Below are 24,113 nucleotides of genomic sequence, written 5' to 3'. Positions count from 1 at the left end.
GCTCTGCGCACCCCCCCACCATTTCACCCTCTTTACCAAAGACCTACAATCCAAACCGCAAGATAACAAAAGAGCCCTCCGGATCTTTCCAGGGCACAATAAAGCGCTTGCCGGTTTAACGACTCACACGCGTCAGAACAATTACAGATTTTAGGGCTGAATAAAATGGGATGTGCAGATCACCCCCAACCACCCCCTTCCGCGATCGGTGACGAACATTAATTCTAAGACGAAAACAAACTTTTGGAGAATTGCGTGGCACGCGGCATCGAAAAGTAATAAAATGTGCGTATAGTTAAAGACATTATTAGCCATTAATTCGATTTTTTTCCCACATCCTTAAAACTATGGCAAAAGGCACAGGTTTAATAACACTCCAGACAATTGTTTATAAAAATATTTTTTAAAAGGGGTTTAGAATTTAGGATATTCCTATAGGCCTAGCCTAAATTAAAGGAACATAGTGTGGAGCATTTTAAAAAACAGTGATTTGGCGTTTGAAATCATTTATAAACATGTGCAGTGTAAATATTTAGTTAATAGTTAATATTTAATTTGCTGTCAGCAATAGCCTACTTTTTCAAACGTCTGTTTACAGTTTATGTTGTTCTGTGATAGGCCCTTTCTCTTTTACTATTCATGAAATGAACGCAAAGCGTCATGCACATTTTAAAGCACTTTTTTATGAGTTTTTGCTTGCATAAGCCACGCCTTCTCTTGGCTCGCTATTTAAACCCCACGCGCACTCCACACTCCACGAAAGGTAACTGACGGGTCCAAAGTCTCCTGGAGCAAGAAATCTGTTTCTCTTTGCTTTGTAAGCTCCAACACAGACGACATTAAGATTTTTCAAATAGTTATATAATTTAGCTTATTGCATTTGATATTTTTTTCAACTACTTTTTTGCCTTAAATCGTGGATACCACTACAAACATTCATATCGGACTACTCTTGCAGTCTGCTATCGTTCAGTAGCAGACAAGAAGATCCAAAATGGCTTGTGTTTTATTAACGTGTTTTTTAATTTTGATATCAGCGCACCAGGTGAGTATTTCACATGTATTTGAATGTAAGCCGCTTCTTTTGACCAGTGTTTTCACAGTGCTAATCTTAGTCCTGTTTTTTTTTTTTTTTTTTTAATAGGCTGAATCATCCGGTGTGTTTGAGTTGAAAGTGCGCTCTTTCACAAGTACAAGCAGTGTGTGTAAACGGCCCAGCGACTGCCAGATCTTTTTCCGCGTTTGCCTGAAGCATTCACAAGACATCATACTACCCGAGCCGCCGTGCACGTACGGCACTGGAATGACAGACATATTCAGCGCGGACTCCATCTCCAGCAGTGCGCATATTCGCGTGCCTTTTAATTTCAAGTGGCCGGTGAGTAGCTCAAAATCAGCCTTATATGATTCACTATCACTTCTTATGTAGGCTATGCATATAATACATATTTAACAGAGTTTTCTGTCATTACAGGGGATTGTCTCGCTGATAATCGAAGCCTGGAACGCAGAGTCCTCTGACCAGTCAACAGGTATGCGCCCTCACCTGTTTGTTTTTGTTGTTGTTTTTTTTAGTCGTGGTTAAAAATTATATTTCTATATACCTACATGTGTATTTAACACATATCCTATCTTACATGCATTTCAGAGAATATCAACAACATGATCAGCCGTTTGGCCACCAAACGGCGACTCGCTATCGGCGAGGACTGGTTCCCGGACGTGCATTTCGGAGAGCAAAGCCAACTGGACTTTTCTTATCGCGTCGTGTGCGATGAGTTCTACCACGGCGAGGAATGCTCGGATTTCTGCCGCCCACGGAATGATGCGTTCGGCCACTTCAACTGTGACGCCGCTGGAAACAGAATTTGCCTGCCAGGATGGAACGGCGAATATTGCGCAGAACGTAAGTGTAATCAAAAACAGAACGTAAGTGTTTTTTCGAATGTTGTGCATTACCTAATACGTGCACCGTAGAGATCATGAAAAAAAGAAGAAGAGAGAACTCGCGGGCAAGTTCAACGGTTTCTTACGGCCACATTAAACTTCTAAGTTAGCTTTTGTTCACTGTAACAATAGAAGCAGAGAGCATAATTTAACAAGGACACGCGTTGAAACCTAATATGCTCTGCCTTCCGTGAAAAAGGCGGCATGTGTTTCTTTTGTGTGTCCCCCAGCTGCTTAGTTTAGTACTTAACAAATACTTGATGTGCCTGAGCCTCTAGAAGGGGGGTTGTTTTATGATGCCAGTCATTCTAATGTCCCCCTTTTTCTCCCTCTCCCTTTTAAACAGCCATCTGCTCGTCTGGCTGTAGCGAGGACCATGGTTATTGTGAGGCCCCGGGTGAGTGCACGTGCCGCCTTGGGTGGGACGGCCCCCTCTGCGACCAGTGCCAGCGATACCCGGGGTGCCTGCATGGCACCTGCAACCAGCCATTTCAGTGCACTTGCAAGGAAGGCTGGGGCGGCCTGTTCTGCAACGAGGATCTGAACTTCTGCACCAATCACAAGCCCTGCATGAACGATGCCACCTGTACCAACACCGGCCAGGGCAGCTACACCTGCATCTGCAAGCCAGGCTTCAGTGGCAAAAACTGCGAGATCGAGACCAACGAGTGCGACAGCAATCCGTGCAAGAACGGAGGCAGTTGCAACGTAAGCAGCCGGTTACGACACTATCCGCTTGAGTTTTGCCCCTTGTCTTTGGTGGAACTCGAACGTTAATGGCTTTTGCTTTTTCTTCTCAGGACCTGGTGAATGATTACACCTGCACATGCCCTCAAGGCTTCTATGGGAAGAACTGCGAGGTCAGCGCTATGACCTGTGCAGATGGACCCTGCTTCAACGGAGGAACCTGTACAGAAAAGGGGACCGGTGGCTACTCCTGCCGCTGTCTTGCCAGTTACATGGGCTCCAACTGTGAGAAGAAAATCGACCGGTGCAGCAGTGACCCCTGTGCCAATGGTAAGCACATTTTCCTCTTATCTTTAGTGCTAAATGCAAAACATTCCAGCAGTGGTGGATAGTAACAACGTATTTTTACATAGTTACTGTACTTAACCCCTTCGCTGTCACCCCCCTTTTTGAGAATGGGGGTTAAAATGCACTATTCAAACTTAAATGGTTGTAATTCAAGAATGCTTTGGAATATAGACCTAAATTTGGTCTTGTTTTAAAGGAAACACTCAGCAGATTATTGCTGAAGTGAAAACACTTAAAAAAAATGTATGGAAGTTTAAATTTACAGTAAATCAAATATACTGTACTATATAATTTTATTTTATAAAAAATATATATTTTACAAAATATTTTTTACTCTAAAATTACTATAAAATCAAAGCTATACATCTAACCAAGTAGTGTTCCAAATTTGAAGTTGATATCACAAAAATTGAAGTTCCCATGAGATTTTGTTTTGGCGTAGTACCAAAAATAGCCACCGGGTGACATACATTCCATTGAATTTAGTTGTATAGAGCTGGTAAGTCCCGCCCCTTCCGCTTACCCCGCTGGACCTCTAGGTTGAAAAATCGTCAATGCAAGTGATTGAGAGAAAATAATTATTTTCTAATCCCGTTTGAATTTTGCAATGAATGTGAACATATGTTGTCTGTGAATTTTTTATATAATTTTTTGTGTAAAGAATGCTACAATTTAGCGGGTAGAATTTTCATACGGTTAGACTTTGTGTGAGAGCACTTTGTGGACTACAACTCTTCGCTGCTTTCGACGCGTTTGATATACGGTCAGGGATTAAAGTTCTCCGTCGCTACGACGGATTTCCGTTAATTGCAGCGAGTCTATGACGGATATCCGTCAATTGCAGGGTTCCCGTCTGTCCTTATGTCTTAAATTAACTTTTCATAATTTTAAGGCCGTAAATAGGCTTTCATTTCGCAAACAGTGTGATAAATGTCTTAATTTTAGTTTGAATAGGTCTTAAATTAAGGAAAGATGATGCGTATTCACCCTGCTGAGGGGGGATGTGATAAAGCCTGGAGTGGAGCAAAAGCACGTTCCTCTCTCCACTCTAAGCATTCTGTTATCACTTCGCTTATGATCCACTCCGGGTTTTCAATTCCCGCTCACGGAAAAACTGCTCCCTGGACCCTGTTCACTCAATCTTGTCAGGCGAGGCTACAGCTCGTTTGCTGCGGTCCCATGATAGAAAACAGAACGCGGGTCAATATTGGTCGTTTCTCAATACCAAGTACGCAAACTTCGGACTTGCGTCCTTGGTAGTTCGGACTTGCCAAGTTCGACTCAGGAGAACAAACTCCCGAGGACGAGAGGACGCTGCTAACAGCGCGTTCTTGATCGCGTCACTCAGCACGCGGCTACTCCGGTTATCAACTCTGCCTTTTTTCATCAACACCACTGTGCCTCTTTTCTTTTATAAATTAACATAATTATTATCATAAACATATAAATGGCCACACAAATGTGGTTCAGGCAACGCACATTGATTTATCATATAGTTATAACAACACGAAATATAGCTAAAACACAAACCTGCTTCTTTTTGTTTTCATTTTAAAATATGAAACATTATTTATCATTAAAACTGACATTTAACAAACAGACAGGGTTGTATCGTTTTATTGTATTATGCGTACACATACAGTGAAGAGAATGCATAGTAATATAATATTTTATATATTTTAGAATATATAAAATTACACAACCATGTCTCTTTTTTGTTAAATGTCAGTTTTAATGCTAATATCCCGTTCAAAAGTAGTAGCCTAATAGGTAGGCTATAATAAGCTATACAATGAGAAATAAAGCAAACAATTCAATTAAACATAAGTCAGCTCTGTAATAGGCTACAAAGTTAAAGTTAAATATAGCCTACATAATAAAGTTATAAAACTTCACTTTGCCCTCAGCCAAAACAATTTGCCATGGCACAAACTATATATTAATATAGTTTAGCATTGTTTGGTCTCATAAGATAAATAAAAACATGCACTGAAAAGTTATGTAGATGGTTGATTGTTTGTCAAGATAAGTAATTGTTTTTCATAGATTAAAATAGCTTTTAAATTACTCAATATTAGATCGGTTTTAAACATCTTCCCTTAAAACGCTATTGGTCTCGACTATTTAAATAAAGTTACAGGAATATGACTTGGCCTGAAAAAAATTTCAGTCAGAAGAATTTTTTTCACTTTAATCCCTGTATACGTCACCACCACTAGCACACGGATCCCGCTAAACATGCCTTTGTTTGAATGGTGACATTTGGGTACAAAACACACAGGCATCTCGATCTAATTCCTTAGATTATCGCACCGTGATTTGTGGAGGGAAAATGTGTTATGCGGTGACGTCACATATGCGACGTGTAGTCTTTCTCGTTATGTCTATTCCACAACTGCTAGCCAAAGAATCATTACACAAACTCGTTACATTAGAAATTATATAAAAAATTCACAGACAACATATGTTCACATTCATGGCACAATTCAAACGGGATCAGAAAATAATTATTTTCTCTCATTCACTTGCATTGACGCTTTTTCAACCTAGAGGTCCACTTGGAGTTTTACGGATGGGTGGGACTTACCAGCTCTATACATTCTGCCTTAACAAATTAATACAATTTTGTCCAAATATCAATTCTGTCACAAAATTTGGAACCTTGAGACTTAGACCTTTCTGACAATATGTGTTTTGTCAAGATTAGAAAAGGTTTTGATCATAAATTATGAAATATAATAAAGCCCAAAAGGGGAGGAGCCTTATAAAATAATTTAGAGTACCATTTCTATGGTAACGCAACGTTCAATTTCAAAATGGTTTTCACAGGATGTATTCTGAGTTTGTAAGCTTTCAAATGATACCCAATTTATGATAACTACTAAAATATATGATGTAATTAAAAAAAGGCGATAAAAAAAGATATTATTATATTTTAGAGGATAATATATTATACTTTTTAGAGGATAATATTATATTATAATTTATTGAAAAATACTAGATTATATGTTTTATTATGAACTTTTAACATGAAAACCAAAGTTTCAATTATTAAAGGTGTGTGCGTCAACTTTTTGTGACAAAGGTCAGAACTCCTGTTATGACGCAGATTTTTTTGAGGTGCACTCTTGTCATAAAAAATTAGGGGTTACTCTTCCTACATAATTTGTAGCAAAAAACAGCAGTCAAATATCTATTTAGGAGTCTTAGACCTTTCCAACCATATATAGTTTGTCATAATTAGATTAGGATTTAATAGTAATATAGCGAGGTAAATTTAGGCGTCTTGTATACGGGACGGTGACAGTTAAAGGGTTAGTTCACCCAAAAATGAAAGTTCTGTCAGTATTTACTCACCCTCATGTTGTTCCAACCCCGTAAGACCTTCGTTCATCTTCGGAACACGAATTAAGATATTTTTGATGAAATCTGACAGCTGGATCACTCCTCCATACTAGTCCATGCTTCTTCAGGGATTGAACTTGCCGGCCTCGAAAAGTTATTAAAGACATTGTTAAAATAGTCCAAGTGACTACAGTGGCTCAATCTTAAGTTTATCAAGCGACGAGAATACTTTTTGTGCGCAAAAACAAACAAAAATAACGACTTTATTTCAACTATTCATGTCCTTCTCTTTGGGCCTCTAGTCAGTTAACGTAGTGTGATTCCGTAGAGCTACGTCACACGTAGGCTCACTATTGGCCGACGCTGGTCATGTGCGTGATGCGTGTGACGTACAACAACAGAAGCTTACGCTACTACACTAGTGAACTGACTCGAGGCCCAAGGAGATGGACATGAATAGTTGAAATAAAGTCGTTATTTTTGTTTGTTTTTGCGCACAAAAAGTATTCTCGTCGCTTGATAAACTTAAGATTGAGCCACTGTAGTCACTCGGACTATTTTAACAATGTCTTTAATAACTTTTCGAGGCCGGCAAGTTCAATCCCTGAAGAAGCCTATGGAGGAGGGATCCAGCTCTCAGATTTCATCAAAAATATCTTAATTCGTGTTCCAAAGATGAACGAAGGTCTTACGGGGTTGGAACAACATGAGGGTGAGTAATTACTGACAGAATTTTCATTTTTGGGTGAACTAACCCTTTAAGGGGTTAAGTACATTTTTCTAGTATCTGTACTTTATTGGAGTATTTTTATTTTAGGGAAACTTTACTTTTACCTCACTACATTCCAAAGCATAATTTACTTTTTACTCCACTGCATTTCATAAAAGCATGTCGTTCCTCGTTATTTTGAACTGAAGAAATCGTCACCAGCTCCGAGACGTGATAGCGGTGTCCGTTTCGTGGAATAAGCTGATTCTTTTCAATGAACCTGTTAAATCGGTTCGCAAATCGCACAGAATTATTAATTTGTGAATTGGACTGATCCGATTGCATCTGTTCTCGAGTCGACGACTCACTCATTCAATTGAGCCTCCAGTTAACAATTCACTGAATTTACAAGTCAGACTCAAAACGAGCCAAGAACGGGATCCTCGGAGATTGAGTGTGCGCTACTGATGGGGTGAAAAGTAAGTTACTAATGGCAAATTTTAGGATTTATTATTGTAAATGAAAATCATATTTAGGTCACGACTGTCAGTTGTTTGTAAATTTAAATCTGCTGTAAAAGGTGAGGTGTTTAAGCCCATAGTATTAAATGCTTATACTCCGTAGAATGGAGTATAAATTTGCTAAATAAATCAAACGGTACTTTTTAATACTTAAGTACGTTCAAGTACTTTTGTACTTTTACTCAAGTGAAATTGAAAAGTACTTCCAGCAAAAGTACAGATACCCTAATAAAAGATTACTTGAGTACTTGATTTGTGTACTTCGTCCACCACAGCATTCCATCGTCCTCCGCCTCAGGCAACCTGCTGATCCTTCAGTTTTGTTTTGTTTTGAGATGCATCCACACTCCACAGTGCATGACGTACTACTCATGCATGATAGAAAAGACGCCAGTGAGGCTCTTACACTGATAAGAATGGCGAGATAGAGCTGTCATAAAGCAATAGACCTTTATTAGTCTAAAAAATGTACCATTGCATTCCCAGGGGTTATAATTGCTCTGGTTTACTCCCTTGCCCTTATTCAGTTCACCTCTCCTTATTTGTAGGCTAATACGTTAACATAGTTTTTGATTTTAACATCTTCTGGTTTTTTTAAAGGTGGCCAATGTCTCGATTTGGGTAGCAGACTGACATGCAGATGCCGCCCCGGCTTCACAGGCTCACGTTGCGATACAAACATAGACGACTGCGCAAGTAACCCCTGCCAAAACGCAGGCACCTGCGTGGACGGCATCAACGGCTACACCTGCTCATGCACGCTTGGCTTCTCAGGCAAATACTGCAGCGTCCGCTCTGATGCCTGCAGCCGCATGCCCTGTGAGAACGGAGGGACCTGCTACACCCACTTCTCCGGGCCCGTCTGCGAGTGCCCGCCAGGTTTCATGGGAACACGATGCGAGTATAACGAGAAGCCCCCTGTGACCAGCCCTTCTCTTCCAGCGGCCATGGTGGTCTCATTTACTCTAGGCCTCATCACTCTCACTCTTGTGATCTGCGCCGCCATCGTGGTGCTGAGACAGATGCGACAAGACTGCAAAGTCACCTCGACCACCGTGCGCAACGACCTGGAGTCCATCAATAACCGTGTCTCCTTGAACCCGTCCTCGACATTAGGTAGAGAGAAGGAGGCCTTCCTCATTCCTGGTGGTCCTTTTAAGGTGTCCAATAAGGATGTGGCATTCAGATCTTCCACCGTGGACACGCAATCAAATTACAAGCAGAAGATGGTGGACTACAATCTGAGCATTGACGAAAAACCTACTAACAACAAGCTAGACATGTAAGTTCGTGTTCATGTTTTCCGGCTTTTATTTGATGGCACCAAATGTGCAAATCTAACGTTGATGCGTTCTTCATTTCAGGAAAAACTCTGAATCTACATTGTTAGTTCCACCTTTGAACTATCCGAAAGAGGGAGTGTATCACCCTGTGTACATCATCCCTGAACACATAGAACAATGTGTATTTGCTACTGAGGTAAGCCTCTCCAGACATTTTCTCAATTTGTTATTTATGATTTCAGTGTGATTCTTTTCAAAGAAAGTACGTTAATAGTTTCCTACTCTTTTCGTTCTTCAGGTTTAACAATTGTATTTTTTTAGTCCCTTAATCACCAGAGGGCCCGACCCCCAAAATGTTTACAGTCTTAAAGGACAAAAGGAAGACGTGAAGAGAGTATATATTATATCTGCATTATATTATTTATTTATTCATGCTGCTCAATAAAAGGACTACTTTTTGATATGGACATTTTGCGAAGACAAAGCAAGAGACTTGAAGACTTGCATTATTTGCACTACTTTCTTTTCCTCTTTTTTTTTTTTTTTAAATGGCCCAAATAGAATTTATATATATTTCATCATATTTAAAATGTACATAAAGAACAAGAACTCTCTGGAAGAGCTGAGAAGAAACAAGGATTCATTAATCACAGAAGCCTTGAAAAGGAAGAAAGCAGACATCCTGAAGTTCATCTCACTCTATAAATCACATGAAGCCCAGTCAATCAGCCTTATGGGTGAAGGAGGTGCAACTGAAGGATCTGGAACTGTGACCATAGAGTATTTTATAATTTATATTTTTTCGGATATGGTTCGAAATGCTATTTATAAATAGATCTGTGATGATAAGCAATCAAAGTTATCGAAACAAGCTGTTTCGGCTGTGAACAAATGTCTTGGGAATCTACAGTTTATTATGGCTGTGATTTTTACATAGTGCCTACAATGGATTTGACTATCAGTGATGCTCACTCAAACCAAACCTAATCTTGATTAAGTGCCTCGTCTTTTAATGTGTTATAGCTCAACGAAGAAGGTACTCCTTAGAAACACTAAAAAAACTCACTTTTTTTAAATACAGGAGTATGTTTTTCACCGAGAAAATGGCTTGGGTTCAAATTGTTTAAACAGCAGTGCATGATGGATGTTGTTGTGTACAGCTTTCATCCTGTCAACGTTCACTGCTGCTAAGCTATTTCCGACATTCCCAGGGCTCGAAAGGACCAGTGGGTTCAAACTGATAGCCTCATCATTGTCAAGATTTCCTGGTTTTGTGAACCTCTGCATTAGGGTCTTTTTCAAAAACAAAAACGTATCATCAAGAGTAGAATTTTTGTTTTTCTTTTCATTTTTCCTTTTCCTTTTTATTTGTTTTTTTTATGTGGCATTTGTTTCCTAATATTTTTTTTTAAACCATTTAAACCAAAATAGATACTTTTATATTTTATATTGTCATTCTTAATTTAACAATGCAATATTGTACAAAATATTCGTACTATTTAATTGGATTGTAAATAATTAGTATTTATAAAAGATAAATGTATATATGTTTATGTATTGTGCCTTTTTGTCACAAGGCCAGAAATATATATTTTTTCATACAATAAATCCTGAAATAATTTACTTTGTACCATGACTAGTTTTTCTTCATATGAAACGGATATCGGTTATTCCAGGATGGATCTATTCAGCTTTTAGTTTGAATCAGATTAGACTTGTTTTACCACCTATGGTATAAATGCAACATCCAAAAAACGTGTAAATTAATGTTATACCCTATATGATTCAAGGTTTGATCACTATTAGAAAAGGAAATTATCTAGACACCATAGTGTACAATTTTCTAGTCAATCAGAAAGCATTCTAATATTAACTTCACTAATTCACATAAAGTAATTATTGTGTTGTTTAACTAGTTTGGCAGCCAGATTTGCTCTGGTCAGAGCAGTGCTGTGCAGATGAAGGCAGAGACAATTTTGAAGGGTTATTAATGGTCCTCAGACAGGATCACCTGCCATTCACCCCCCATTCTTCCTCTTCCTCCATTCAAAGAGAGAAGCCGAGGCTTGAAGGGGGAGGGAGGATTGAGCCGCTTTCGCTCTCCCTGGGGAGCGTTGACATGTGGGCCCAGCCTGGTCTGACACCTGTCCTCACCACCAGCCCACAGACACTCAGATATGTCTCTGTACAGAGACCCACCATTAAGACTTTCTATTTATCACCCCAAAACTCTCAGTAGTTCTATTGTACACTACTGTTCAAAAGTTGGTGGTCAGTAAGATTTTTCTTTAAAGAAATTAATACTTTAATTCACAAAGGATGCATTAAATAAATACATTTATGGAGATTTCAAATTAATGCTGTTCTTTTAACTTTCTATTCATCAAACAAACATATTATGCAGCACAACATTGATAATGGTAAGAAATGATTCTTGAGCATCAAATCAGCATATTATAATGATTTATGAAGGATCATGTGACACTGAAGACAGAGAGTATTGATGCTGAAAATTCAGCTTTGCCATCACAGGAATAAGTTACATTTATATTAAAATAGAAAACAGTTGTTTAGAATTGTGATAATATTTCACAATACTACTGTTTTTACAGTATTTGATTGGCTTAAGAGACATCTTTCAAAAACTTTTTTTCCCCAAACCTTTTCAAATGACAGTGTAAGTGATAAACATATACATGCTTTCTTGCATTTTCATTTAAAGGGTTAGTTCACCCAAAAATGTCGTTCCAAACCCGTAAGAACTTTGTTCATCTTCGGAACAAAGGAGACTCTTCTGTGTCAGTCTCCTATGTTGTAACCACATTGCAGCGCTTCGGGTTCCACGTCAGAACGCCGATTTCAATTGGCCGACGCAGTTCATGTGAGCACCATGACGCATCCGTGTGATGCTGACGCAGGAGCTGGCCAATACAAAACAGGCGTTCTGACGTAGAACCCGGAAGCGCTGCAGTGTGTTTACTACGTCAACAGCATAGGAGACTGACACAGAAGAGAAGAAATTCTTCAATAAAGTCGTTGTTTTTGTTTGTTTGTTTTTCGCACAGAAAGTATTCTCGTCGCTCCATAACATTAAGGTTGAATCACTGTAGTCACATGGACTATTTTAACAATGTCTTTACTACCTTTCTGGGCCTTGAAAGTTGTCGTTACGAGGGGTTAGAAAGCTCTCGGATTTCATCAAAACTATCTTTGTTTGTGTTCCGAAGATGAATGAAGGTCTTAAGGGTTTGGAACAACACGAGGGTGAGTAATTAATGACATAATTTTCATTTTGGGGTGAACTATCCTCTTTATCTTCCATTAGCTTCAAGTAGCATAGCATTGTAGCCTATTCCTGTAAATGACTTATGCTTACAGTCTACTTGATTTTTAAACTGATAATAAAGTCTCGATATGGAAGTTTACACCCCTTTCATACTCTTCATTCCATCTGTCTGCTCGTCAGCCTTGTTTGCTTTGCAGGAGTCTTAAATTCTTTTCCCCGGAGTTTTCTGTGCCTCTCAGATAAGCAGGCACCTGCGGCTAAGCTAATTGGTCACAGTGACGTTAGCTGCACCATAGAACATGTTGGTCATAGATGTGTAACGCTGCAGTTTCCCTAACGTTTCATATTAAACTGAAAGAAAAAGAAAAGGGAAGGTCATTGAATCAGTTCAGTTTCATGCAGTGATAAGGATCTTTAGACTGAACATCACTATAAATGTTTTATTTTTAAACCGATTGGTTTTGTTTTCTCTTTCAAGCTTTGTATTGTCAGGAAGTCTGTCAATGTGTGAACCTACGCCCTGCTAATGATATTGTGATAGTGATAAGGCTATATGATTAACTGCTTTGGCATTCTTATGTCATGATATTAGAAGCTCACCACGTTCTTAATCTCCAAGTTTGGTCACTTAGCACTGTTGTGTTGTTTGAACTTTTTGAGCGATAACCAGCAAATTTTAACTGGCTATATGGTAGGCCAAAACAGGATAAATTTGTATACACAAAGCTGGGAGTGGCTTCTAACTGGCTAACAAGAGGTTATATCCTAGCAAGGTTTGTTTGGTAAGAGAAAGTCATTTTTTGGAACAAAAATAATTCACACTAAGAACAGTTTATATAACTAACTATAAAGATAACAATAACAAGCTTCCACATGAACGCTCAACAATGTTCTGTTTACTATAAGCGTGCTGTGCAGTTTTGTCATCTGCATACGCTCACGCTCTTTAAAGCCTGTGGATTTTAGAAAACAATCATTCTTCAAATGATTTTCAAAAATGTGTTCCTCTTGTTTTTTTATTGTTGTTGTGGTGTGAACTTCCCTATTCTCATAGAATTAAAATTATTATTAAAATGAGTTAGTTATAGTGTTTGGTGTGAACAGGCCTTAAGAGTGTGAGTAGTGTGTTCACACAGAAAGTTCACACAGAAAAATGCAAAAACAGAGAAAACTGAAGTGTGTAAAGTTGGACACTTTATCACAGCCTTCCCCTACATGGTGGATGGGGCTATTAAGGCTAAACATGCTAAAGCTAACAGCAATACATCATGTGCATTTAAAACATTATTTCCTTCAAATGGAACAGCAAATGTTCCTGTATATTAAAAAAACAATGTGTTCCATTTGATATGACAAAAAATCATACACTAAATGGCAGTGTACATACATGGCGTAAAGTTTCACATCAATGACTACTACAAGCAAGTGCAGTTGAGCTGCCGTTGACCATATTTGATGTGCTCTGGTATGCGAGTTGATTAATGTTTATATGTAAATAAAAGCCCAAATTAAAACCGGTTCATCATATAAAGCGAACGTGTCTCTTCAGAAGACTTCACTTTTTATTATTACTTGCACAATGTTATTAACTTTTTGTCAAAGTAGAAGGAACTTTGGTAACACTTTAGAATACGGTTCCTTCGTTAATGAATAACTACACAGGAACAAATGAGTAACACAATATTAACAATCTAGTAACTACTATTAACTAACAAGAAATTCTGATTAACAAATTAATAAGTAACAGCGCACAGATGAAAGTGGTAGTTCACTATTAACTAATCAATAACTACTTTTTTTTTATTCTTCCCAGAGAACTACTGTAAGAATCATGGTAACTAACTAGTAATGACTCAAGTGTTACTACATACTTCTAAAGGAATGACTAATTATTTGGATCCGTATTCTAAAGTGAAGATCATGGTAACTAACTAGTAATTACTCAAGTGTTACTACATACTTCTAAAGGAATTACTCATTCTTTTAAGCTTTTGAGGTTTTTGGTGAAGTTTTAGATAGTAATTCCCATATAAGTATGTAGTAACACTTGAGTAATTACTAGTTAGTTACCATGATCTTCACTTTAGAATACAGATCCAAATAATTAGTAATTCCTTTAGAACTATGTAGTAACACTTGAGTAATTACTAGTTAGTTACCATGATCTCCACTTTAGAATACGAATCCAAATAATTAGTCATTCCTTTAGAAGTATGTAGTAACACTTAAGTCATTACTAGTTAGTTATCATGATTATTACATGAAAAGCCAATCCTAAAGTGTAGAATCGTCTAATCCTTCACAAGATATTTGGACACACGTATGAGGTAGGAGACATTAATAAAATCTTCTTTTTTTTTTTTTGCGAGGTATAGGTTAAATAATAAAATCACTGTATATGATATTTGGATGGCCGATATGTTCTCAATATCGATAATCGATAATGTTACTCAATATGTTCCAGCCGTCACCGTGACTCTGGCCAATTTTCTGGCATTCCTCTGGACTGGCATTGAATCACTACAGGACAAGTAAGGTCCCGACAACTGCATTTAAAAAGCCATTTCTTTAAAATTATTCAGTTGATAAATAGGTCTCTAGGAGAGAGCATAGGCTAATTATTTCCCAAATCATAAGTCTGCTATGCTATTACATATTGATAAACCTTGTGTATTTGTTTACAGAAGCAGTTATTAATGTTAATGTAGTACTAGTCATTTGTCCTGAATAGTTATTGATTAGTTTTGCATTAACTATTAATCTTCTTCAGTAGTTCTCTGGGAAGCATAAAAAAATAGTAGTTATCAATTAGTTAATAGTGAACTACCACTTTCATCTGTGCGCTATTACTTACTAATTCGTTAATCAGAATTCCTTGTTAGTTAATAGTAGTTACTAGATTGTTAATATTGTGTTACTCATTTGTTCCTGTGTAGTTATTCGTTAACGAAGGAACCGTATTCTAAAGTGTTACAGGAACTTTTAATGTAGGTTTCATTAAACTATCTTCAATTGTGTTTCGAAAGTGATCGAAAGTCTTTTAGTTTTTGGGTGAACTGTCTCTTGAACTGTAGTGCCGATTTGCAACTAGACGTTTAGCTAGTACTAATAGTCCAGCTAACTGTGACATCTACACTTCTTAGAAAACCAAGCTGTGGTTGATCAACAATGGGGATTCCATCATATTTCCCTTTTCTTGACTGTAGAGTGGGGGATGTTAGGGTTGTCTCTGTGAACATATTGAGTGAGAGATTGTAAAACACAGGGAAATATGTGCTTGAAAACTCTAGCATGCATTCTGCGTATCCCTGCAGGGCGAACGACTACATACCATCACTGTCCCAAACATTGCACTGAGACATTTCCAAGTGAATCTGTAACAGTTTAATCTTCAAACAGTTCAAAGAAACATGATGTCATAATAATTTACTACTGTAATCACCTTATTTAGAGACTGGTTGTGGTAACAGAACATCAGCTTCCAGTCTTAACTATGAGTGAAGTAATTTAAGTATCCACTGTAATTACTGTAAAATGTAAATAAGAAAGGAGGACGGAAACAACAAATGAAGATGAAGACAGAAGAAAGAAATGAAGACAGAAGAAAGGAGGAAAAGGACTAAGCAGTAAAAGGGAGAAACCCACATAGATTAAAGACACACCTGTCATCACTACATCACTGTTGATTTCACCCCTCTTCCTTCTTTTCACGACCCTAAGAACCCCGTCTGGAGTCCGTCCTGTGAAAGAGAGAGAGGAAATGTACGATTCACGCACATGTTCTAAAAGGACAGTTGCCAATCCCAGCTAAACTCATATTCTCTTTTCTTTTTGATGGGCAGTGACAAAAGATTTACACATGGTGATCTGATGGTCTTAGTTCATCATTTAAAATTGGTTTGTGAGTGCATGTGCAACTTAAGGTCATTAGGTGCATACGATACAAAAATAATAATACATAAACCATGTTGGATGTTAATGTACTTATTATTACCTGTGTTGAAAACAGCTGTGCTGTTTTTTTTATGGAAACCATGATACATTTTATTTTAGAATTCTTTGATGAATAGAAATGTAAAAATACAATCTTTTGTAACATTATTTATAATTTCTTTACTGTCACCTTTTATCAATTTAATGCATCCTTGCTGAATAAAAGTCTGATCTGATCTTTCATATTGTCAATCCCAGCATTGCAACATTTGGCTCAACCAGTGTGAGTTTGGGGGTGGGGCTATCTGTACGTCTAGCCAACGACAGATGAGGTGACAGTTTAAGTAACTTACATTTACATTTAATCATTTAGCAGATGCTTTTATCCAAAGCGACTTATAAAACAAGAACAATAGAAGCAATCAAACCAACAAAAGGCCAATAATATGCAAGTGCTGTGACTAGTCCCAGTTAGTCTATCACAGTACGCGTAGGAAGGTGTTTTTTAAAAATATAAATATAGAATATTAAGTGTAAGTATTAATGGGTCATTTCTTGAAAATGGCTAAAGACTCAGCAGCTCGGGTTGAGTTAGGCAGGTCATTCCACCAGCAACAGTCAAGGTAATGGCAGTGATTTTGTGACTCTTTGGGATGGCACGGCAATGCATAGTTCACTTGCAGAACACAAGGACACAATGGAGGCATGTATAGGTGTGAAGTAGTGAGTTAAGGTATAGGGGTGCAGAGCCAGTGGTTGTTCTGTAGGCAAACATCAGTGCCTCGAATTTGATGCGAGCGTCAATTGGCAACCAGTGCAAGTTTATGAGGAGAGGTATGACGTGTGCTCTCTTCGGCTCGTTAAAGACCGCTCTTGCTACAATATTCTGGATCAGGTTTGAGTGCATGCTGGAAGGCCTGCCAAGAGAGCATTACAATAGTCCCGTCTGAATAGAACAAGAGCTTGGACAAGGAGTTGTGTAGCATGCTCCGATAGGAAGGGCCTGATCTTCCTAATGTTGTACAAGGCTAATCTGCAGGACCTGGCAATTCTAGCAATGTGGTCTGTGAAGTTTAACTGATCATCGATCACAACTCCAAGGTTTCTGGCTGTCCTGGATGGGGTTATAGTTGACGAACCTAGCTGAATAGAGAAGTTGTGATGGTTTGGTTGAGAGCACATGCAATTTTGTCATCACAAAGTTGAGTTGAAGGAGGTGGTCCTTCATCCAGCATGAAATTTCTGTCAGGTAGACTGAGATGCGAGCAGCTACCATCGGATCATCTGGCTGGAATAAGAGGTAAAGTTGTATGTCATCAGCATATCAGTGATAGGAAAACCCATGTTTCTGAATGACAGATCCTAGTGATGACATGTAGATGGAGAAGAGAAGTGGTCCAAGCACTGAGCCCTGAGGCACCTCAGTAGCTAGATGTTCCGACTTTGACACCTCACCCATCCACGACACCCTGAAGGACCTACCTGAGAGGTAAGACTTGAACATTACATTACATCACATTACCTTTAAGAGTAATTCAAAGTTGAAGTATTGAAAAGTTGATTTTATATGACTATATGAATTTAATTTATTATAATGTAATATCTTAGTACTTCAGGGAAGCTGGAGACTATATTAATGTGTGTGTGTGTGTGTGTTTATCTCTGGGGGTTTGAGAGCTCTCTAAGGGTCATTGTGAACATTTTTATGGCTTTTTCAATGTATTTTTACAGCTTTGTATGAATTTATGAATTGTGTGAACAGAGCATTGAACTTCCAGAAATTATGCTTTCAAATTTCCCACAATGACAATAAAACTTTGCAGTACAGCTCTTTGACCCATTACCACACATTAAATGTCATGGTAAGAATGACACTCCACCTGCTACTCCACTGTAAGTCTGATAAATATCAGCTACACCCTGATCTAACTGCCTTCTTTCATTTTACTATAAACCTTTGGCTTCTATCAAAAGATATGCATGATTGAGAACTTCAAGGAAACACTTCATGTGTGCTTTGGTACGTGTTTGTATATGTATAAAATTATTGGTGAGGTCAGGGGAAATATAGGGGGGAGTTTGTCTATCTAGGATTCAATTTTGCCCACAATTCCTTTCCTCCTAGCTTCCTGTTTTTGGGGTATTTATAGGTCTTGACATGGGAAGGGAAGTGGACCTTATTCTGGCACACTCATCACTCCTAGGCCCCATTCTTTCCTTTTGCGTGAGGAGGAAACCATGCATCTTCCTGACCACACACCCTCGATCGCACATGTTCACTCATATACAAACAGCCAAAAGAAAGTCAAGAAAAGTCTTAATTCAGTTACACTAAAAATGTCACGTGGTCTAACCATCAAGTAAAAAGCATATAAATTGAACATAAAAAGTAACATGTTTTACTTACACAATTAATCATTATTTAAAAAATGTATTCTTTTCAAGGTAAAAAGTTTTTTCCCTAAATATAATTAATAACAAATACAAAGTTTGGTGAGAGACGCATGATATTTTACAACCTAAACTAACCTTGCCTCGTCATGAAAAAGGTATCTGATATTTTAAGATACATATTGATAAAATAATATTAAACAGGAAATTAATATGGTTTTCTTTTTAAGAATTGTATTCTTTTAAAAATCGAAATGCAATTTTTATTCAGAAACTAATAATGTGTTTATCACAGAAGAGGTGTATTCAAGTCCCTGTTTGTATGAATTGTATTTTTGATGTAGATCGTTCAAAAGTTTAGGGTCAGTTAGATTAAAAAAAAAAAAGAAATTTATACTTTTCTTCAACAAGGACACATTTGTCAGGATTCCACCAGCTTCACTCACTCCTCCCACTCGTTCACAGTCCCCTGAGTTTTAATCAACTCCTCTTCACACACTCATTGTCTGGTCTCGTCTCTACATGACACTACAGACTATCACGCAACCTGCCTACCTACCTACCTACCTACCTACCTACCTACCTACCTGAGTTCCATCCATCGATCACCTGCTATCCTTCACACGGAAGTTCAGTCTCCGGTCATCAGCCTGTTCCCAGTGACTGTCCATCCGCATCTGTAAACAAAGACTCTGGTTATCCTTCAGCTAAGTTCCATCCTGAATATCGTCTGCTTGCATACTCACACGGTCGGCCACACTGAGACTTTCAACACACCGGAGAAAGCATCACACAACATGCTGGAAACTCATGTAAACTCCCACTGCATGGTTACAATAATAGGCTATTTTTATCAGCTTGACGTTGAACTAATGCTCCATGCTCATACCATGATAATGCATTTAGCCGACATGTGGTGTTATAGCATAAGGCATTTCACTAACTATTTGTGCATCTTTCACAATCAGCAATGTCAACATAGGTGAATGTATAATATGATAACGAAAACAGTTAGTGAACTAGACTGAACAATTTCAGTGTAACAGTAAGATCGTAGGAAGTAACATTACTGTACTGAACGTGTCTGTAAATGTGTATTATAAACAATATGATAGTGGGATGAGTGACGTTAGACAGTAACTTAGATCTAGTAACGTTAGGCCTACATAAAATAAAAGTTACATCCTAAAGCACCTACTTTTTGTTATCCTGGAACAGTCGTATTCATTTCATGTCTTACATATGTTGTAGTTTACCTTGCTATTTCATTACAGTTTAACATTATTTCAGCATATCTGAAAACTTGTAATTTATCACAATAAAAATAGCGGCGGAGGTCTCTCCATAATTCAAATGCTCTGCCGATGTTGATCCGTGTTTTCTTCCTAAATCGATCCGATTCACGTTTGGCCTGACGAGCTTCAGCAGATACATTTTTGTTTTGTTTTTTATATTTATGTGGAGTTTGTGTTGGAGTCTGTTGTGCTGGAGGCAGGTAATTTTTTGGTGTTATCAGACTCCATGTCGTCAGCTGCAGTGCCGTCGCATAGACTGTATATAAAAAGGAGAGAGGCTCGGGAGCGCATGCACGTCACATCAAATGGATTTCGCAGAAAATCCGACCCGGAGACTTCACATAGAAATAGGACTACTGGCCCTCAGAGGTAATAGCAAAATCCGACTAGTGGATCATTGTAATGTGTGATTACAACCCCTTTACACACAGGCAATAAAAAAAAAGGATTCATTTTAGAAGAAAAGTTACATTTAGCACCTTTAACATAATAAAAACATTAAGCAGCACAACTGTTTTCAACATTGATGACACAATATATTAATTCAGAAAACAGTTACTTCACATTTTAATCTTTTTTCACAATATTACTGTTTTTACTGTATTTTTTATCAAATAAATGCAGCCTTATTGAGCATAAAAGACTTCTTTAAAAAAAATTAAAAAATCTTACAGACTTCAAACTTTTGAACAGTATAGTGTATTTTTAATAAATTAATTGATATGGACAAATAAACTTGAGCATCATGTCATTGACCCATCAACAGGAGATTTCACAATGTAAAACATTACTTTGTCATGTTGGTAATGTGGTTGCAGTGTTGTCTGTACTGAGACATCGTGAGGTCAGGGTTTGACACCACCCTCCACGGTTCAGCTGCCGGGTCTCTGAAAGTCAAAGGTCAGAACGAATAGGAAGTGCCCAACACAAATATAGGCCCTACTGACGGAGTGGATTTTTCGGATGGGATGTGGAGGGAGGAAAGAGAATGCGGTAGGGGTGGGTGCTGTCACAGCGGGCAATAACAAAACAGAGAAAAAAAAACATGCCAGAGCAAGAGTCAACAAACCTAATTTCAAAAGAAAACAAGAGACCCTTCCTTCTCACTGTAATTAGTGCCACAATCTCAATGTGCACTTACAGAACAGAAACACGGCGAAACAAGTGCATTGTCTCACATTAAACTGAAAGAAGAAGAAAAAACGAACTGAACGGTCACTAGATTTCCTGCTATTGTCTCTGAGGGAAACAACCTAGTCCTAGTCGAAGGTGCTTATGCGCATATGTTTGAGGAATCCAAAGGTGAGCAGATATCAACCAAAACATAATTGGACCCCACTGACTTTCATTACATACAAGAGAAATAAAGCCCTGAGACATTACAAGAAAGTACATAAGAGTGAATAAATGATGACAGAATATTCATTTTTGGGTGAATTATTCCTTTAAGTGTCTAAACATGCTTGTTCGTGCTAATGTTGTCTTTTTTCACTGTTGTTGTTCCACTTTCTAACGAAGAACAGATGGAGGCTTCTTGTCTGCTTTGCAAGCCCGAGAAAAAGCAGCAGCAACATTAACTCCCACACATAAATAAAAACAAGAACAGTGGGATACAGACCGAGAACATTATCCCCCCACGTGCCTCCCCTCCAAACCCCGTCCCAGAAGAGGAACTTTAGCTGAGGATGGTGGGGTTCGTAAATCAGCGATTGCCAGTGTTGAGATTGAGACGGTCTCTTTACATTCTCCCTGAAGAATTATGAGCTCTCGTGCTTTTTCTTTCAGTTTGCCCAACACTATGATACTGCCTCATCTATGAATGTTTTTGAAGACTCAAATCTTGATCTGTTTCACCATGAAATTACGACTGTAGCAATATTTGTGTGCGTGTTTGTAAATGAGGTCTGAGAACTCTCTAACAGATCATTATTTAATGTTCCTAAAGAGGCAGAAGATCTATGATTAAAGGGTTCTAGTCTGGTATTTCTCAGTGTATCAGGGAGAAATGGCTTCTGCTGGACATTTGCAATGGCTTTGGTTAGAGAGTTTTAGGGGTGATCTGAAAGCCCAGTGTTTGGTGGATGGTGTCTTGAGGGAGGCCTGTATCCGGCAGGCTGCTCCCCTCTGACCCCTGGCAGCGTGGGAAAGAGAATACAGGGAACTGGCGTGACCAGGGACATTAACACAGATGACTCTAGCAGACCTGGCCGACCACCTGTCCACCACCTCTCTACCTCAGACATCAGTCAGTGGGGCTTCGCCAAACCCTTAATCTCCCTAAGAGATGGGGAGGAAGTCTGACCCTATCCAAGAAATCAAAATGGCAAAAGTTACATGACGTGAGGGCCAAGTATGGTAACCCATACTCAGAATTTGTCCTCTTCATTTAACCCATCCAAGTTAGTGCACATACATTAGGAGCAGTGAGTAGTGAACACACACACACACACACACTGCAAACCGTGGACACACACAGGAGCAGTGGGCAGCCATTCACTGCGGCGTCAGGGGAGCGATTGGGGTTTAGGTGTCTTTCTCAAGGGCACCTCAGTCCTTTCCTGCCGATATTGAGAATCATACCCACAACCTTCGTGATCACAGGGAGAGAATGGCTGATTATGAATTATGAAATGAATTATAATTTATTATAAATTATACTTTTGTATTATTTTAAACTTTCCACTCAAATTGTTTTGCGCAAAATAGAAGCGTTTTCACTATAGATCTCAAGACTTCCGTATGGATCTCAAGACTTATGGAAGCTAAACCAATAGAAATAAATCAGGCATTTATCTCCCTGTGATCATGAAGAATGAGGACAGGACTCAAGCCAAGTATGAATGTGGAGGTTAAAGCTTTGAGAAAACTGCATGCTTCCGTTGCATCATTTAGGTTATTAACCGATCACTGAAAAACAAACAAGAAAATACATCAAGGTGGAAGATACCGTCATTTGTTGAATATTACTTCTGCCTGACCGAATACTTTCTGACTGTGAGGTCAGCAATATCTTGTACATTATCTTCAAAACTGCTGACCAAGCCTAAGAGGAACTCGTGTAAGTTCTTATAACTCCGACAGCTCCATTAACTGCACAATGGAGTCCCGTGTGGGAAAGGAGGTAGAGGAAGGAAGCGGGTTTCAGTCTCGCTCAGAGAGAGAGAGAGCTACGATAAGAATCTACTGAGTGGAGCAGGAAGCTTTTCCGTGGGGGAAACACGTTGAAGGACATCTTGGACTGACCCCTGTGCTGGATCCCGAAACTGGGTATTCCAGTCTGACCAAACCACTGACCGACGATACAGTTCAGGAGAAACGTGCTCATCTTATCTGGCGTGTTAGCGATTTGCTAACTAAAAGTACCTTGACAGCAGCAGCTCAGTTGTTAAAAAAAGAGTCACTTTTCCAGTAACAAGCTACTTTCCATATGAGTATAACTTAGCTACTTTAATTAGCAGACTGAAGAAATCAGACTTGCCTAACTCTTCCTCTTTATGAATAATTAGGAATCTGATTCATTTTATTGAATCAATTCTTGAATGATACACAGATACGTGTGCAGCATTTTACATCTTGTTTTCAAGTGATATACAAAAATGTATTACAATAACTTTACAAAATAATGTACTGTTTGGTTAAATGCTATCACTATGTGACTTAGTAGAGGGATAGTTCACCCAAAAATGAAAATTCTGTCATCATTTATTCACTCGCAATTTTCTTTTAGAAACAAACTTTGTTGTATTATTTTCATGTTATCACTGTGAAGCTGCTTTGATACAATCTGTATTGTAAAAAGCGCTATATAAATAAAGGTGACTTGACTTGACTTGACCCTCAAATTGTTTGGTTACCCATTTTCTTAAAAATATCTTCTTTTGTGTTCATTCATACAGGTTTGGAACAACTTGAGTTTTTTGGGGGTAAACCATCCCTTTAAGTTACATAAATTATGGTGTTTTATAAGTGTAAAAGCTTGAGCCAAAGCTTTTGTTTTTATATTTTCAGCCTTCTTTTAATTTAGTTTTCGTCATTTTGTTGCGCGTATGTTGTTTAATTTTTTTTTATTTCAGTTTTAGTCATTTTACTTCAACTTCATTGTACTTGATTGCCAAAGCCAAGGCAATATTTTCAAGTTTTCCATTTAATATTTTATATTTTATCTTATTTTATTTGAGCTTTATTTCAATAAACAAAAACATTTGAATAGCTTTAGTTTAAGTTTTAGTAAACAATTACAATACTCGAGATGGGTATGTGAACTTAACCTAATTAACCTGCTTAATAAACTCAACACAAATAAAAGTGGAAGGCCTGAAAGTAAATAAATGGAAAAAACGCAAAGCAGAACTTTAGCCAAAAACAAGC

General features: G+C 38.2%; 2 protein-coding genes across 2 annotated transcripts in view; both read left to right on the top strand.

Annotated features, from left to right (window-relative positions):
- The window catches only part of tpst1 (tyrosylprotein sulfotransferase 1), a 361,312-nt gene that overhangs the window by 169,134 nt on the left and 168,065 nt on the right, over positions 1-24,113 (top strand). The window lies entirely within an intron of this gene.
- Positions 771-9,102, top strand: dlc (deltaC). The gene is made up of 8 exons (XM_056263294.1): positions 771-1,045; positions 1,145-1,378; positions 1,475-1,532; positions 1,649-1,906; positions 2,294-2,655; positions 2,748-2,964; positions 8,158-8,839; positions 8,922-9,102. Exons 1-8 carry the CDS (start codon positions 995-997, stop codon positions 9,085-9,087), a joined length of 2,028 nt encoding a protein of 675 aa, XP_056119269.1. The 5' UTR covers positions 771-994; the 3' UTR covers positions 9,088-9,102.

This window comes from Rhinichthys klamathensis, unplaced genomic scaffold, assembly GCF_029890125.1.
Source record: "Rhinichthys klamathensis goyatoka isolate OS25496 unplaced genomic scaffold, OSU_Roscu_1.1 h1tg000206l_1, whole genome shotgun sequence".
Classification (NCBI taxonomy): domain Eukaryota; kingdom Metazoa; phylum Chordata; class Actinopteri; order Cypriniformes; family Leuciscidae; genus Rhinichthys; species Rhinichthys klamathensis.
This window is presented reverse-complemented; position numbering and strand designations above follow the sequence as displayed.

Excerpts from the sequence above, each read along its gene's own strand:
- dlc (XM_056263294.1), top strand. The coding sequence starts at position 995 with ATGGCTTGTGTTTTATTAACGTGTTTTTTAATTTTGATATCAGCGCAC. Across the intron at positions 1,533-1,648 it reads GTCCTCTGACCAGTCAACAG|AGAATATCAACAACATGATC; the intron begins GTATGCGCCCTC and ends CATGCATTTCAG. Across the intron at positions 1,907-2,293 it reads CGGCGAATATTGCGCAGAAC|CCATCTGCTCGTCTGGCTGT; the intron begins GTAAGTGTAATC and ends CCTTTTAAACAG.